Source organism: Sebastes umbrosus, chromosome 7, assembly GCF_015220745.1.
Source record: "Sebastes umbrosus isolate fSebUmb1 chromosome 7, fSebUmb1.pri, whole genome shotgun sequence".
In the NCBI taxonomy this organism is placed as follows: Eukaryota; Metazoa; Chordata; class Actinopteri; order Perciformes; family Sebastidae; genus Sebastes; species Sebastes umbrosus.
Window position 1 is genome coordinate 31474419 of NC_051275.1, and position 17007 is coordinate 31491425.

The 17007-nt window shown below is 40.6% G+C and overlaps 1 protein-coding gene across 3 annotated transcripts in view; it reads left to right on the forward strand.

Annotated features, from left to right (window-relative positions):
* Positions 1-17007, forward strand: part of caln1 (calneuron 1) — a 67263-nt gene that overhangs the window by 25675 nt on the left and 24581 nt on the right. For all 3 annotated transcript variants that reach the window (XR_005207703.1, XM_037776341.1, XM_037776340.1), the window contains exon 4: positions 5933-6045. Coding sequence is in view for 2 of the 3 variants with exons in the window: in XM_037776341.1 (XP_037632269.1) it covers positions 5933-6045 (113 nt within the window). In the remaining variant the exon portion in view is untranslated. The remainder of the gene's footprint in view (positions 1-5932; positions 6046-17007) is intronic.

The following is a 17007-nucleotide window of genomic DNA, read 5'->3' on the forward strand; positions in this document are numbered from 1 at the left end:
TCGCCGGTTCTGCTTGACACATGGAAGTACTCAAGTGAAACTGGTGCCGAGAGAGAACAACGCAAATGAAGAAATATGTGAGACTAATGAAATGTATGCACACATGACATGGGGGTAGTTCATTATTGGTTGTGCAATAAGAACAAAACCAATTACTGTATCAATGCATTTGCTGCAGCAGCTGAATCTGAAATGTGTCACAGAACAATACATCCAGAGTGCAAATGGTTCCTGCTGTCGAAACAGTGAGATCTGAATCGGAGGTTTATTTCTGCAGCACGGCATCCTCACCTGTGACCTTTTGACCTTTTGTCCTTGGAGAGATGACTTTTCTTGAGCAGCAAGAAAACACAAACACAAGCAATCCCTCTTCTTGCAGACAGCATTTGCGCAAAGCGAGGTCTCAGGGAAAGCCGTCTGCATTAACTGTGATTTTATAAAGGATAGACTCTTAAAAATTATATAAGGCCTGGAGGGGAAAATGCAATATGCAAATCAATGGAAAAATATTTCAAATTCTTCATTCTGCTATCACAGCCTTTGATAAGTGCTTTTCAGTTTGACTGTGGAGAGAGAAATACTATGAAGGGTTCAGGGCTGAATATTAAAGTTTAAGATGGTAGACTGCCTTTATTCCTCTTCTGACTCATCTGCTTGGAATCTCAGGAGAGTGTCGCTGCTGTTGTGCCTCAGGGCCGGGTCTCGTTGCAACGTGAAGAGGCTACTTTTGCAGCTGACGGAGGTCACGGCAGCTTATGTCTGTGAAGTGTAATGCTGTTTGTTCATTTATTCACTTGGTTCTCATTGTCCTTTCTGTCTCTGTGTATTGAATCTGAGTTTGTTGGAGTTGAAGTCCAGAAAACCTTTTTTTCCTTTTAAATGACCAAGGTCAACTTGTTTGCATTGATTGATGTCATTAGCAAAAATACTCGGGGGTTTCTTCGTTTAGGCATTATTGAATCTTAGGATCGACTGGCTGCCTTGCAAGGGCTTTTACGTTTGTAAATTTGCCAAACTTCTATTCGACAAAGACAGCTCACTCTGATTTGATCCAACCGGTTTAGACAAACAATGCAGAGAGAGGTCTGCACACTGACTTCATGTCTAGAGAAGGTGCAAAGAAGTCTGATTTACATGATGGGGAATAAAATGTGACAGTTTAAGGGTATGCTATATTAAGAATATGTTCTGCAGTTTACCTTGCAGTGAGACAGCTATCTATGTTTCCGACAGGAACTGAAGCTGTTATCTGTGCTCTTACCAAAGCCACCAGACTGCACTGAAAATAACAGTGATTTGACCTCTCAGAAAACGGGGGTCGCTGGTCTACCGCTGCCTCAATCGGTTTGTTTGTTTGTGTCGTTGTGTGACTTTGGTGAATCCGAACTAACCAAGGTCAGACAATAATGCAAACAAACTAACTGATCGAGGCAGCGGTAGACCAGCAACTCCCCGTTCTGCGAGATAAAATTGCTGTTTTTTTCAATGAGTCTGGTTGGTTAGGTAATGTACTGACTATGGATAATTACCTCATACAACTCCACTGCAAAACGCCCAAACTATCCCTTTAATGACAGTTATAGATGGATACATACATTAAATAATAATAGATTAAATCAATTTAATCAAGAAGTAAAGAACATTAATGAAAATATTCATTAGATGGAGCCCCTAATTCATTCATTCATTCATTATTTACTCACTTACTGTATGTCCACAGGGAAACACAAGGGGTATATAACCAGTTCCATCACACACTGATAGGAAAATGTGAGAATCATCTTTACAGTATAGAGTTAAATTACCAAACATGAAGTGTGAAAAATCTGGCCTGTTTCTTGGTTGTTTACAGAGCAGTTTGTGAAATGATCTTCTCATATGTATGCGTGTTGACACAATAACAAAGAGGCAGTGATCAAAGGGAGGAATGAGGAGAGGAGGCATTAGCAGATGAATGAGAATGGACGCTAGTGATTGTATCTCGGCCAAGTGGGCAGCTGTGAGGATCGGATCCTCGGTCACGGCCATCGATTCTGAGCCCGGCGGCCAAGTCCAGCCGATCTCGAGAAGATACTGATAGGTTATCGGCTCTGCTCGTCTCCACTGTCAAGCCTATCCATGTGATTGTTATTGAGCTCTGTATGCCCTTCATGGAGAGGTGTGAATACTCTTCTTTGTTCCAGATCGCAGCATTGCACCAGCCTTTGTTTTTCAGTATAGATTACGCATGTCCGTCTTTTACGTCTGGTGTTAATGACCTTGACGCCGTCTCCCTCTCTCTCAGTTTGGATCTGTGTAGGCATGTGTTAACTAAATACCAACAGAGACCAACATTTAGTTGTACTCCCTATTGTCTTTAATCAGACTTGTTTGTCTGTAACTAAAGGGAGCAGGATTTCACATCTTTCTTTAATAATTCATCATTCTATTTCGAGCTGAAACAGGATGCTTGGTTGTGACATAACGCAGGAAGAGACTTGTCAAAAGCAGGTGGCTCGGACTATAACAGACACAGAAAGTGACTCAGTGACTTTGTGCATAAAGTTGAGGTGTCACAAACTGCAGGTATATCCAAATGAGAGCTGGCATGCAATATTAGCCCCTTAACACCTGGCATTAAAATGCGTTCCGGGGGATCAGATTGCAATCGAATAGTGCTTGAGCACACTGAAAGTACAATGCACCCAAAATGCATTGAGGTTGGATTGTGTTCTGATCGGCGAAACCACCTCCGGAGGTACAATGGTCTTTCCAATCCACATACAACAATTACGTGGGTGATTGTGACGTGACGGTCGACTCACAATGTTCCAGTAAGCTCACTAGTATGGAGGATTGGAACCTGTCGAAATCAAAAATAAATAAATAAATAAATATGACTCATAATGCTCAAAATACAACACAAAATAAATAAATAAAAAATAAATAAATAAATACATAAATGAATAAAAGGTAAAATTAAATAGAAGCGTAAATAAATAATGGAATTAATACACAGATGAATAAATTAAGAAGCAAATAACAGCAGAAATATCAATTTATGTCAAATTGTATCAATTAATTAATGACTTAATTTATTTTTTATATTATTTTGGTACACTTAATGAAATATTTATTTATTTATTGAGTTATTTATTAATTTATTAATTTATTTTAGATTTTGGCAGGTTCCGTTTTCCATGGATGGAAATAGGTAATCACTCACTCGACCCGTTTGGTTGTTTGAGCTGAACAGAACGATGTAGATCGAATTGTCCAAAAACCACTAACATGCTATTTAGTACGCTAAAACAGTATGTGAGATTTTTACAGTTAATTTAACTGTAAGTATGTTTGCTGTAAACAGCTATGTGCTGCTGGAACCAGCATTGATGAGAGCGGTGAGACTGAACCACATAGAAAATCGGCTTTAAAACTCCTTTCACATCACATTCAGTAATTTGTTTCAGCGGAAATATAAAAGGAATCACTTGGTGGAGCTTTAAACGGCTCACTTGCGTTTTGTAGCCTGGTCCCAGTACATGCACAACTGCTGTACTTCATCCTGTCTTACCTTGAACCTGTTCACCACCCTTATCTCCACTGTCATCCATCCATCCTCCTGGATCTCAGCACCGCTTCATCTGGCCCGTAGCTGAATATACATGGATAGAGTGCAGTCAGTGGCATTAAATATCACGAGCAGGAGCAGAGGTACTGTAGGTAGGGGCAGATTGTGTCGTCCCGCATCGGTAACTCTCTTCTGACAAAGCCCCAGCCTTATCTGCAGACACAGAAAGAGCAGGTGGGAAGATGAGTGAAGTAAAATGAGTTTACAACAGGGACGCCAAGAAGAAAAAGAAGAAGAGTGAACAAACTTTGTAATTTCCTCACTCTTTAGGTTTCATCTGTCAAAGCTTTGAATTAAATTATATTAAAGCTGCAATGGGTAGAAACGGAGCAAATCTGATTATTATAAAGTTCTTTTTATAAAACAGTCACTATATACTGACAGTAGTGCATGAGACGGGTAATCTGAAAAAAACAAAACATGTGCCTCTGTTTCCTCCGGTGTCCTCCGGTGCTCCTAATGGCACCTGCAAGATTTCACAGACCGGAGGAGAACAACCAATCAGAACCGATCTGGAGTCTGTCGTCCAGCTTCAGTCTATGAGTCGGCTGTCAATCACTCGCAAACGCCGACCAAACGGTCAAACTAGGCAGCACTGATCAAATATAAATCCAAATTCTGTTACTGTAATGTCTATTCCTCTCCTCAAATGTTTTCAGAATCATCTTGTAGTGTACTGTTTAGTTGTAAAATGAGAAAGTTTTTGATCCGGGAGCCATATTGAGATCTGTTGAGGAAATACGAAGCCCCGCCCATCAGCCGGAGAACAGCCAATATGAACGCTCTCTCTCTCTGAAATGACCTGTGATTGGTTAAAGTCTCCCGTCACGGGCTAGATTTTCTAAAGCCTGAAAACAGAGCCATGAGGAGGAGCAGAAGTCGAGTTATCTCTCAGACCACTTGAATTATAATATGCTGAAAGGTTTTTAAAGAATTTATTTGCCCTATGATGCAAAAAAGAGACTGCCTACTCCGCTTTAAAGCCAGTGAGCTGTCTGTCCACCTCATTATTTTAAAGCCTAAAGATCTGAATTCTCAACTATAGTTTTACTGAATTTTTCACAATCCCCTACGCTAGAGCTTTCAGTGTAGGTTAGGTTCATCTAAACATGCAGATAATAAAACGAAACAAACTCTGCAGGGGAGTTAAAGAAACCTCACCAGGCTTATGAAAACTTTCCACTCAAAGAGAAAAATGTAAAGGAAAATAAAAAGATTCAGGGTTAGTTTGAATGTGTTTCCATCTGCAGAGTTGTGATGCTTTGTTTTGGCAGTAGCTTCAGCAGCTATGAGCAGGCTCCCAGATCAGTACTGTTTGAATCAATGTGCACAGCAGGAACTCCATGTTGTGAGTGATACAGTAGCTGTAAAACTTTGATCTGCTTCATATCCAGTATGATAGAGCTACAGTAGTCAGGGCTCATTGTTTTATCTCTGCTCTCAGTAGTAAATGGTGTATTGAACTGCGTGATTTGAAGTGCGCTGGGCTTTAATTATAACACACAAACAGCCTCCATAGTTCCCTTTAAGACCAAACATAGTGTTTCTACAAACACATTGCAGAAAAAAAAAAAACAGAAGATAAACTTTTGCAACCTCAAAGGCTTCAATTATGACTATGCTATATACTGGTTTAATCCAGGAAAAGTTAATTGCAATGCTATATCCTCCTTTTCCCTCAACACCCAGCTTACACACATCCAGCTGCAGGCTGTCGGCCTCACCTCTCACGCCAGAGCAATGAAGTGATACCAGCGAGATTGTGTTCGTGCTGGTAAAGTTGAGACTAAACAGCAAGATACACTTCGATCCAGAGCCAGAAAAGGTTGCTTTTCTGTTATGCAGCCTTAATATTGGTCTGCAGTTCACAGAATGACTATTCACCCGATTATCCGATCCTTAAAGGTACTGTTTGTAACTTCTTACACGTATAAATCATTGCGGGTCGATGTCCCGTGTCGCTCTCGTGATATTGTTTTTTTTGCTGACGCGTGTCGCCTCACTGTTTTGACCGATGCTCGTTCATGTCTATGTAGAGCGAGCACAAGCGCGGGTAATGTGAATGAGCGCGAGCAACAGGGCGCTGACTTTCGTTGACTTAACGGCCACAGGTGTCGCTGTTAACAAGCAATTTCTGATTCTTACATAGAGCCCCTTTAAGGGTTGAGTTTTATTTGGTTTGATATTATCTTTGGAGATCTTTAAGATGGGTTTATGTTGGTGTCATTTACAACCAGCAACTAATTTGACAAAAGTTGCAAACAATGCAAATATCGGTGCGTCATCAGCGATCAATAATCTGTCCTTTCTTCATTGTGTCAGGTGATGGACAGGTTGATTTCGAGGAGTTTATGACGATCCTCGGTCCCAAACTGCTGTCGTCTGAAACGAGAGAAGGCTTCCTGGGCAGCACAATAGATACCATCTTCTGGCAGGTAAGACTTTATTCTCTTGAACACATCTGCTCTGTTGACTTTGCAGAGTCATGAATTGAACTGGAATGAAGAAGGGATGCTGTACTTGTCAATTGAAAGGTAATTACTGCAGAGTAGAGCAGGAGACAAATCACGATTATTACTTTCATTCTTCAGCCTTAAAATGTTTTTCCTGTAATCCAAGGGCCTACTTTTTTTTTTTTTGAGTTTTGAGTGAGTGAGGCTGAGTGATGAATGTGCATGACAACAGAAAGAGTGAGAGAGCATGAATGGGAATGATGACAAATGGAGCAGGTGTGAGGGAAAAGAACGGGACATTTGGCACCGATAGTTACGCTTGGCAAGCCCGTCCCCTTGATGTAATCATCGTCTTGACCCAGGCTTTTTCTCAGGGGCTGGAGCTGCTGGTTTACACCACCAGGACACGAGTCTTCGGAGGTACGAGCGCAGGCTGGCGAATGTGCTGCCAGCCCCATTTGGCTGCCGCAATGACCTTGGCTCGTGCAGGAGGGCGGTTGGCCTGAAAATGTATTAAGGGCTGCTGGTTGGTGGTTGGCTGTGTTGGGGTTTGTAACTTACTACACTTACAAACCCACATTTCTTGTCTGATGAATTAATGCTTAGGCAGCAAATACTTCACCTGATGTGTGGACCATATTCAGAGGAAAAAAAATGTACTCAAACCTTAATTTATCATGATTATTCCTCCACATGCCTCACAGACGATTAGGTCCTTGAGGTATTACAGTTTTGTGCTTAGTTTAGTTTGTTAATGGCCTGTGGTGTGTGACTCAGGCTGCTTGAATATGAAGTAAAAGTGCTTTAGAATGGTGGGACAGATGCGGCGTCTTGGCTTTGCATACTGGTACAGTCTTTTTTTTTACACGGCAGTCATAAACTGATAAAACATTACGTCTGCTCAACGGGACAGATTTTTACATGCAGCGTAACTTTTGGGCGACAACAGAAGAATGGAAATGATCTTTGCAATGCAAGTATACATGAAGAAAAATAACACTATCTGCTCTAAAGCCCACCCAACAGTTCAGCAAACACTGAATAAACCATCGACCAGGACAACTCATGCTGCCGGCTCATTATGTGCTGGCTCATTATGTCCCACTCATCAAAATTCACAAACTACACTGCGCTCCACAATCAACAAAATGTTGCATGCTTATAAAAATGACTTTTCTTTTGTGTTAACTAACAGACTAGACTGTGAATAACATGTAATTAATAAGTAACTGAATATACAGTGTAGGAGAAATGGATTAATAGCTTTTTGGTGTTATTCTTTAAACCTGCACCATTCAGTGTTACATTAACATGAAATATAATGACTACTGTATATGCAGGGTGCAATTTGTGAATGGGCCTATATACACTACGAAGCCTGTTCTTGCAGGTGTATAGAATAATGTATAGAATAATGTGGACTTTAATAAAACAAATCTGGAACTTGAACTAATGCATTTAAAGGAATATTTTAATCCATTTATAAAAATGTAATTCATCAAGTAGCACAGTATTTCCACCCTTTTACCTTGTGCTTTCTTCATGCGGACACAAAGGGGATATGATCATACTAGGGCCGTCAAAGTTAACATGACAATAACGCGTTAACGCAAATTTGTGTAACGACACTAATTTCTTTAACGCATTAACGCAACTTGCGATTATAAGGTTGTTGTGGACTCAGTTTTAAAGCTAAAATGAAGATACTGGCATCACATGAAACTAGAAAACCTAAGGAGGTTAAATAACGCTCCAAACTTACTCTAAATTTTGTCGAGAAAAAACTGGCATGGCCATTTTCAAAGGGGTCCCTTGACCTCTGACCTCAAGATATATGAATGAAAATGGGTTCTATGGGTACCCACGAGTCTCCCCTTTACAGACATGCCCACTTTATGATAATCACATGCAGTTTGGGGCAAGTCACAGTCAAGTCAGCACACTGACACACTGACAGCTGTTGTTGCCTGTTGGGCTGCAGTTTGCCATGTTATGATTTGAGCATATTTTTTATGCTAAATGTAGTACCTGTGAGGGTTTGTGGAGTGTTTATTATTTTGTGTTTCATTGAGTTCCAATAATAAATATATGCATACATTTGCATACAGCAAGCATATTTGTCCACTCCTTTGTTGATAAGAGTATTAAATACTTGACAAATATCCCTTTAAAGGGACTGTTTGTAACTTTTTAAGCGTATAAATGTACCGGGTCGGGACACATGCACGCTCGCATATGCGCGTTCGCGTGTAGCCGCTGCCTCTCCTCCTCTGCCTGCTCGCCTTCACTCAGACAGCGCGCGCGTCCTCGCTGTCTCGCTCCACCTCTAGACATGCATGCGCGCTCACTACACACTGCAGAAGAGTTAGTTTAGCTCTGAGAATATCTAGTGAATGTACAGTGGACGTTTGTGCAGAAATAAATGCTGCAGCTCCTCCAGACCAACAGAGGTTTCCCGTGTCTTGTGAAGTGACGGAGCTCTGCAGAGAGAAACGTTGTCTCGTTACCGACCGGGTGCCGGTGTCTCCCTGTTCACTCCGGCTGCGGGCGGAGAGAGCAGGGAGACATGCTGTAGAGCCCCGCTGCCTCAGCCTGCGCTGAGGCAGGAAAAGTCAACACTAGGATCAGATCTAAATCATGTTCATGGAGAGACCTTCGTCTGGTCAGCTAACATTACTGCCAAGCAGCTGAAATATAGAGTGATATTGTAGTTTTAGCTGACGTGTGTCACCTCACTGTTTTGAGCGATGCTCGTTCAGGTATATTTAGAGCGAGCAAGCGCGAGCCCGACGCTGACTTTCGTTGATTTCAAGGCCACAGTTGTCGCTGTTAACAAGCATATCTGAAAGTTACAAATAGTCCCTTTAAGTGCAGGTATTGACTTGGTAGCACAATATGTACTGCTTTAGGACGTGTGTAACTAGCCTATATGTAAAGAAAATGGTCTGGAGAGATTTTCAGTAGTTTGTTGGATATGATGAACCAGCTTAGAGCAGTCTCATTATATATTTATTATATTCAAGAACAGCTTGTCTTAACCTTCAGTACTAAATAACAGGTCAGTCTAAGTTTTTTTACCAGAACTCAACAATAATACTGAAATGGTTTTGCATAACTTTTTCTAAAGGAAGTCGATCTTAGTTTAACATCCTCTTTAAATCTTTATTGAGCTTTATTTCAGTACATCCATTGAGCACATCTCATTTTAATGCTTCGCCTTTGAAGAATAAAAAGCCAATAAACTCATCTTGAAGAATGACTCAGCCGGCCACAGTGCAGCGGAGAGTTATTAGGAGTTTCAAAGAAAGCATTAATTGTGTTTTTCTTCAGTTTCACAACTGTATTAATCTCTACACTCATTAAAGGAATGCAAAGCAGACACTAAAGGGGTAAGAACTGAATGCTTGGAGCGTTTTAATCAATCCATAAACCTCTGTAGCTTTATGACCGATGTGATGTGATCAGCAGAAGTCTGTCTGAATACCCAGCCTTTTTCCGTAAAACATGAATCATGACGAGCAACGACGCAACGCCGAAAGCATTTAGCTGGAGGGGATTTGTGTAGCCCTTATTAAAATCCACAGTTATCAAAGCACTTGACGCTGACAGTGTTTCACAGATTACATTTTCCTCCATCTGGCATTTTATAGGATTTTACCATTAAGTATTTATTTTCCCCAGCCGAGGCTGTCAGAGTTTGTCTCCGTCAGAGCCGACCCCAGCTAACTCGGATGAACCTCATATTGTGTTCTGGTTCCGTCTTCTTGAACCGTGAGAGCAGTTCAGTTCCCGTCGTAGCTGAGAGATTTTCTCATTCCACTAATGTCAGGCAAAGTGTCACATCCTCACCAGCTGGAGTGATGGGATAATGATTCACTCGCTGTCACACACTCACCTTCCTACTCACTCGTATCTGCTCTTGAACAGTTTGTTAATGTATCTAATTATCCCGTCTGGATGATTATGAGCTTGTAATTGAACAACTGCAAACATTTTATTTTCCTCTGTTCTGCTAATCATCAGCAGCGTGATTAGCAAAATGGGCTTCATAAATAAGAAACGCACCACTCGACTTTCATAAACGCAGGATAACTTTTTGTTTATCTCTTTAATAAGCATATATTATGATTACTACTTATGATTACAAAAGTTAACTTCTGTTATTTGAGGATGACTTTTTCTGAGGCTGGATTGAAATCACTTTTTCACGTGTGAGGACTTTCTTACGTTGGTGTGATGAAAGTGTGTTGAACGCACACTTTAGAAGATCAAGACTCCTCTGTGCTTTTAATTACAGGTCAGCGTCACTTACGTTGTACTAATTAATCCCGGAGCATGATTGTGACCCATCGTTGACCTGAGTACCGTGAGACTGGAGGGACTGCAGATCATATAAGCGCTGTCATAATTCAGAACTTATGAAAACTCATAACCCATTACTTGTTGAAAGCATGGACTGTTTATAAGAAGTGGATGTAGTCACCGTGACATCACCCATTGGTTTGTGGACTGCCGTTTTGAAGCCTCGAGTTCGGCATTTTGTCCCTGGCACATCTTGGTTTTTGGAACCAGAAGTGACACGAGAGGGTGGAGCTAAGTACAACTGTACCCTGAATGAGACGTTTTTAGGCGACCAAAAAGATTCAAATTAACATTACTTATAGTTAACACGGAAAACTCCCAGATCGGACAATGCCGTGGTAGCGACCTGTCAATCACAAGGTAGCCCCGCCCTAAAGCATCCCCTGCTTTATGGTCTATTTGACTCTAAATGGAACCATAATTTACTAAATGAACATCATGCTGTATTGAAGAAGACTTGAAACTAGCGATTGAGACCATAAACTCATGTTAACAATGTTTACTGAGGTAATAAATCAAGTGAGGAGTAGACTCATTTTCTCATAGACTTCTAAACAATCAGACTTCTTTTTGCAACCAGAGGAGGCGCCCCCTGCTGGCTGTTAGAAAGAATGCAGGTTTAAGACACTTCAGCATTGGCTTCACTTTTCAGACCCGGAGTTGACCACTGGAAAACTCATAAGCCATTACTTGTCGAAAGTCATAACTTGTCAAACACAGTGTGTGCCATCTCTGTCTGCTTGAAATGTATCACGTGATTTGACTGGGTTGAAGGGGATGTTGTGTTTATATAACATTTGGAAACATTTGAGCCTCTCTCTCTATCAGTCACTAAAATACAACATTATTATGTTATTGTTTTCTCTCCTGTATTTTTTTTTGCTTTTCTTTCAAGTTGAACATCATTTGTATTGCAGGGATTGTGTCCAAAACAAAAAAAATAAATATTTCGAGAAGGTTGTCTGGAACACATTGTTCCCAAATCAATACTGGGTGCTTATTCAGTGCACTCTGCTTTATGCTGAGAAACACTGCACCAGTTAGATATACATTTTTTTTCTAAAAATGAACCCAGAGAAGTTAATTTGTCAGAAGCTATGCAAGCAGTGGGATGTGAATATCATGCAGAAATTTGGTAACACTTAATACTACTAATTACTAATGAATGTGTGAGGAACAAATTAGGAGCGATGTCATAATTAATAAACCGTTAACGAGTAGTTCCTGGATAATGTTGACAGTGATGAGTTACTAGAGAACAGACTGGGAGGAAAGTCCTCTTAGGTCATTAAGTTGTTAAAGTAGCTGATTGGTCCAGCAAGTTTTCCTTCTTTTCTTTTCCTCTTAAGGTCGTTTATGCAACACAAGCTGAGCTTAAAGGTGCAATGTGAAAGATCTGGCCTGAAAAAAAAAAGATTATTAACAGAATGTGAAGAGGTTAAAGGGCTTTGCTCAGTTTGCTTTTGGAAAAATAAGAAAATGATGAAAGTGCTTGTTGTTGAGTTTGCCGACCAATCATGTTTCCCGCAGGTAAAGTGACAGCCAGGAGAAATGACTGATTATGGGTTGCATACCTTTTTGACAGAACAACATGAGTGAGATTATTTTAGAGCTGTTTGCACTATAATCATTCTGTGTGCTTTCTTACTGTACGCCCACTCTGAATGAGATGTGTTATTGCAGCCCTCAGGAGGAATATTTATGGAAAATGAATTTCCTCATGCAACAACAGAGTTGGATTGCAGCCTTTTGGCACAAACAACACGTTCTCCCTCCCAACTCGTCAGACAGACCGGGGGACAGCGTGTTAATTTATGCTCGCTACATGCATAGTGCCCTTTCAAAATAAACGTCCGTTTTCACTGGAAGATAGGTTTAGACAACACAACCACTTAGTTAAAAATGGTCGTGGTTGACGTTAACTTCACTGACTAGCGACTCACGTGACTGACGATACCAACGAGTCACGTGACTAAAGACTGACGTGACAGAATAAGTCAACGCTGCTTTTAGACACAAACAGCGGTCTCCTGATTGAAGGTCTTGTGTTTGTTTGGCCCATCCGAGGGCGCTGCCCAATCGGCCTTATTTGACAAGTTGGGAGTGAGACCGGGTTGGCACAAAAATAAAACCTTTAAAGATTAATGTTCTGGTGGCTCTTTGTTCCATCGTGGTTTGTTTTGCTTCTGCTCAGAAATTCAGATTTGATAATTTTAAGTAGAGAAAAGGAAAAAAAAAACACTAAATGTCACTTTCATACTCATTATTTTCTTGGTGAGAACTGAATAACTGTATTTCAGAAAGTATGCACTATGATTTATTTTTTAGCATTTTCGCTTTTACCTGGCAGAGGTTGAGAGAGATAGAGAGAGAGAGGTTGAGAGAGAGAGAGGTTGAGAGAGGTTGAGAGAGAGAGAGAGAGAGAGACTTCTATATATATAGATATAGATATATAGATATATCTATATCTATATATAGATAGATAGATAGATAGATCCCGGGACGTTGGGTTTCATGGCGTACGCTGTAACCACTCGACAGTATGATCTTCTACATGCCTATCAAAAGGAGCACTGATTAAGTTGATGCTAGACGCGCGTTCCTATTGATTATCATTATTTTCAAATCATAGTAAATCCAAAGCAGAGCAATGACTAAACAGAATTTGATGATGCATTAATTTCCCCTGACTGTAAAGTTCATCTTCACTGTATATCATAAGATTTATATGAAAGAGATCCCTGCTCTGTCAGTGCTTTACCATGCATAATTCATAGTCCTATAGGTTTCTTTTTGACTAACATACGTTATGAAGTGGCCACGTTGTGTGTTTGTATCTTTCTTCATTGACTATAGAGTAGATTAATGAGGTAGGTGTTGAGCAGCGTAGTAATCATGTTGTCTTAAATGCTAAAAATACTGGAGACCAGCTTGGCCGTTTTTAAGATGTGTCACAAGGTTTCTGGATGTGTTAACCAAGTGTTATTAAAATAATTCTTACTGCAAAAAATGAATCTATCTTTTAAAAAATACTACTTTTTTTTCAAGCTAATGAGAAAAAAAGGGGCTGAGAGTGTGGAGTTTCTCCGAGGTGGAGTGTGTTTGGTAGAGCAGATGTCAGGAGGAAGAAGTACACACAGAGGTGTGAGGAACCCTGCGTCTAATGAGCAGATATTCACTACTCTCAGTTCACAATGAGTAAATCAGCTACAGTAGGAGTGTAAAATTCTGTTTACATTTTGTCACTGTCAGGTGAAACCTTGTATCATTAAAATGCATTTAATTACGTTGAATGGTGGCAGGCTCGTCTAGGAGCTGATTATTTTTTTTTCAATCGCTGTCAAACTGTCATGAAATTATCACAAGACCACTGCTGAAATTTGTACAGTTGGGAAATACAAGGTTTTGACATGACAACAGCAGAGACAGGAAGCAAGCTGTCAAAGTCAAGATGCCATTTTTTTTTTTTTAAATGTAAATGTAGTTCTTAAAGCTGTTCTTTGATTTTACAACCCTGCAGGTTTTCACTTATTCAGGGACTATTTTTTTAAATATTAGGGCTGTCAATCGATTAAAATATTTAATCACGATTAATCTCATGATTGTCCATAGTTGATTGTGATTAATCGCAAATAAGTCAAACATTTTTTATCTGTTCAAAATGTACCTTAAAGGGAGATTTGTCAAGTATTTAATACTCTTATACACATGGGAGTGGGCAAATATGCTGCTTAATGTAAATGTATGTATATATTTATTATTGTAAATCAATTAACGACACAAAACAATGACAGATATTGTCCAGAAACCCTCACTGGTACTGCATTTAGCATAAAGAATATGCTCAAATCATAACATGGCAAACTGCAGCCCAACAGGCAACAACAGCTGTCAGTGTGTCAGTGTGCTGACTTGACTATGACTTGCCCCAAACTGCATGTGATTATCATAAAGTGGGCATGTCTGTAAAGGGGAGACTCGTTGGTACCCATAGAACCCATTTACATTCACATATCTTGAGGTCAGAGATCAAGGGACCCCTTTGAAAATGGCCATGACCGTTTTTCCTCGCCAAAATTTAGCGCAAGTTTGGAGCATTATTTAACCTCCTTCTCGACTAGTACGACATGGTTGGTGCAAATTGATTCCTTAGAAAAACGTCCACATTATAATATAAAGTGAATCTTTCAGGTTACCTGTAGTGTGAAAGGCTCTGGTTTTAAACTTTGAGGTCTTCTTGACCCTCAGACACATGGCTGTATATGAAGCCTCGGCCTCCATCAAGCTATAAAAATGTCGACTTTCATCCCAAATGAGATCCATTAGTCTTTTTTCTGTCCTTTGTGCCAGGGTTCAACTGTAGATTCATAATGACTTTGAAACAACTCATCTATGATGAATAATACATGGGCCACAATGATTTTTCTAGAGAGAGGTGAGAGTAGGCTAACATTTGTGTTGGCCCCTCCGGGGTTAGGCTGTATAGAATAAGTCATGTGCTCTGTAGATTTCCCTGTGTTCGGGCTGCTTTTAGGGCGTACAGATCAAATATATGCAATAGCACTTAAGTCCAGGAGATGGCAAGTCATTTATAAAGGCATGTCGAGCTCTTATTATGCAAAGCAGGAGGCGGCTTCTGGGGCTGCAGCCTCGAATGTTTTCTCAAAAGCCCTGAATCTTATGCACTACTATGGACATAAGGGAGATTTCTTCCAGGAATAAATGAGTGGCTGAGATAAAGAATGAAGTTAAGAGGAGGAGGAAAGGAGAACAGAGGGACCAGGAGAAGATCAAATAAAGTACCATGAGATAATATATGCCCATGTTTATCCTACTGTGCTATTCCCTAAAGAAATCTGATGCAATTGAGAAACATTCTTCTATTGGTGTTATATTCAATTCAGAGTATTGAAGAGCACATTTACTTGGTATTGTTGGGGATCCTTGATTTTCAAGATCCTTAGTTTTAGTCTTGACTCGGTCTCACCCTGCCTTGGTCTTGGTCTTGACTCGGTCTTGCCCTGCCTTAGTTTAATCTTGACTCGGTCTCACCCCGCCTTGGTCTTGGTCTTGACTCGGTCTTGACTCGGTCTCGCCCTGCCTTGGTCTTGGTCTTACTCTTACGTTACTCTATGTTGTCAGTATCCCATCAGATACAGCTTTGTTCTTTCTCACCGCGGACGGCCAGCAGCTTCCGCACACACATCCACACACATATCTCTCTGCTCTCAGAAGGAGGCGTGTCATCAACACGTCATCAGTTACACTGCGCATGTGTTATACCCAGTGGTTTAAATGTTCAGGCTGATCGGAATCCTTAAAAATATTCCTGAACCAGGATCATGATCCAGATCGCCACCAAAATCGAATGGATTGTTCATTGTGCCACACCCCACCCCTCCAAAAACATTCATTCAAATCCATCATAGACTTTTGGAGTAATCCTGCTAACGGACAAACAAACAAACAAACCAACAAACCAACACCGGTGAAAACATAACCTCCTTCCTCGGCCTTCTGTCTTGGCGGAGGTAATAAGAGCAATTAAAGACAAAGTTACAAGGTAAATTGACAATGGTCACAGTGAGTCAGCAAGTCTGGTATAGATGTAAATAGCATACACCAGAATAATAATGTGATTAAGTAATGATACTTGATGGATAAATTATGGATTTTTGTGATTTACTGTATTCAAACATACAGTGGTGGGCAAAGTTGCTTTAAGTAATATGATTAATAATAATGTAAGTAATTATAATGCTGCAGAGGGTCTTTGCAATAACAATATTCATGACAATGTAAAAGAAAATGCAACGCCAGTATAATTTGTCTGTATAGTTTGGTTGGTTTGGTTTGGTTTGATATCAGCTGCTGGTCCTCCTGTGGTTTCTGTCTCTTCTTCTCCTCAGCTGGGTGCCTCTGTCTGGGATGACAAGTCCATGGTTTCGCCCACTTTTGCTCCTTTCGCAAGATTGGTGTGATTTCACATTATCCATAACTCCCGGCAGCCATTCAGACAATCATTTCCACCTCTTAATATCACTGCAAGGTCACACTGACTTATAAGAATGTCTTTCTGTCTTTGACCGAGTAAAAGAAGCGACGGTGACATGATACTTTTCATTAAACGCCCACAATTCTTCACCCTCTTTGGTCGTACCGATGTAGGCAGAACTGAAATTTCCCAAGCTGAAACGCTCAATTGCTGTAACTCAAATGAAACTGCTCCATATCAGAAGAGCCAGTAACTCCTCTGACTAGAGGCTGCTGGGAGTCTGCTGGATTCAAGGCCGCCGTGCAGGATGTAAACACACTGTAAGGGCGTTCACATGCCTGCTGGGAAGGCATAGAAGGGAGAAAAATCGTATTCCCTTTGCCAGGCATTGCCTTGAATAGCAATGAAGGTGGCACAGAGACGTGACATTACAGACAGTTAATCAACACCCACCCACACACACACACACACCCGTCCTCCCATCCCTTCCATATACCTAATCAGCCTTCTCCAAACAGCCTGATCGGCTTTGAGTATCGTCCCTCTAATGTGCTCATCGTCAGATTCCATCTCAGAGGTTGGGTTAT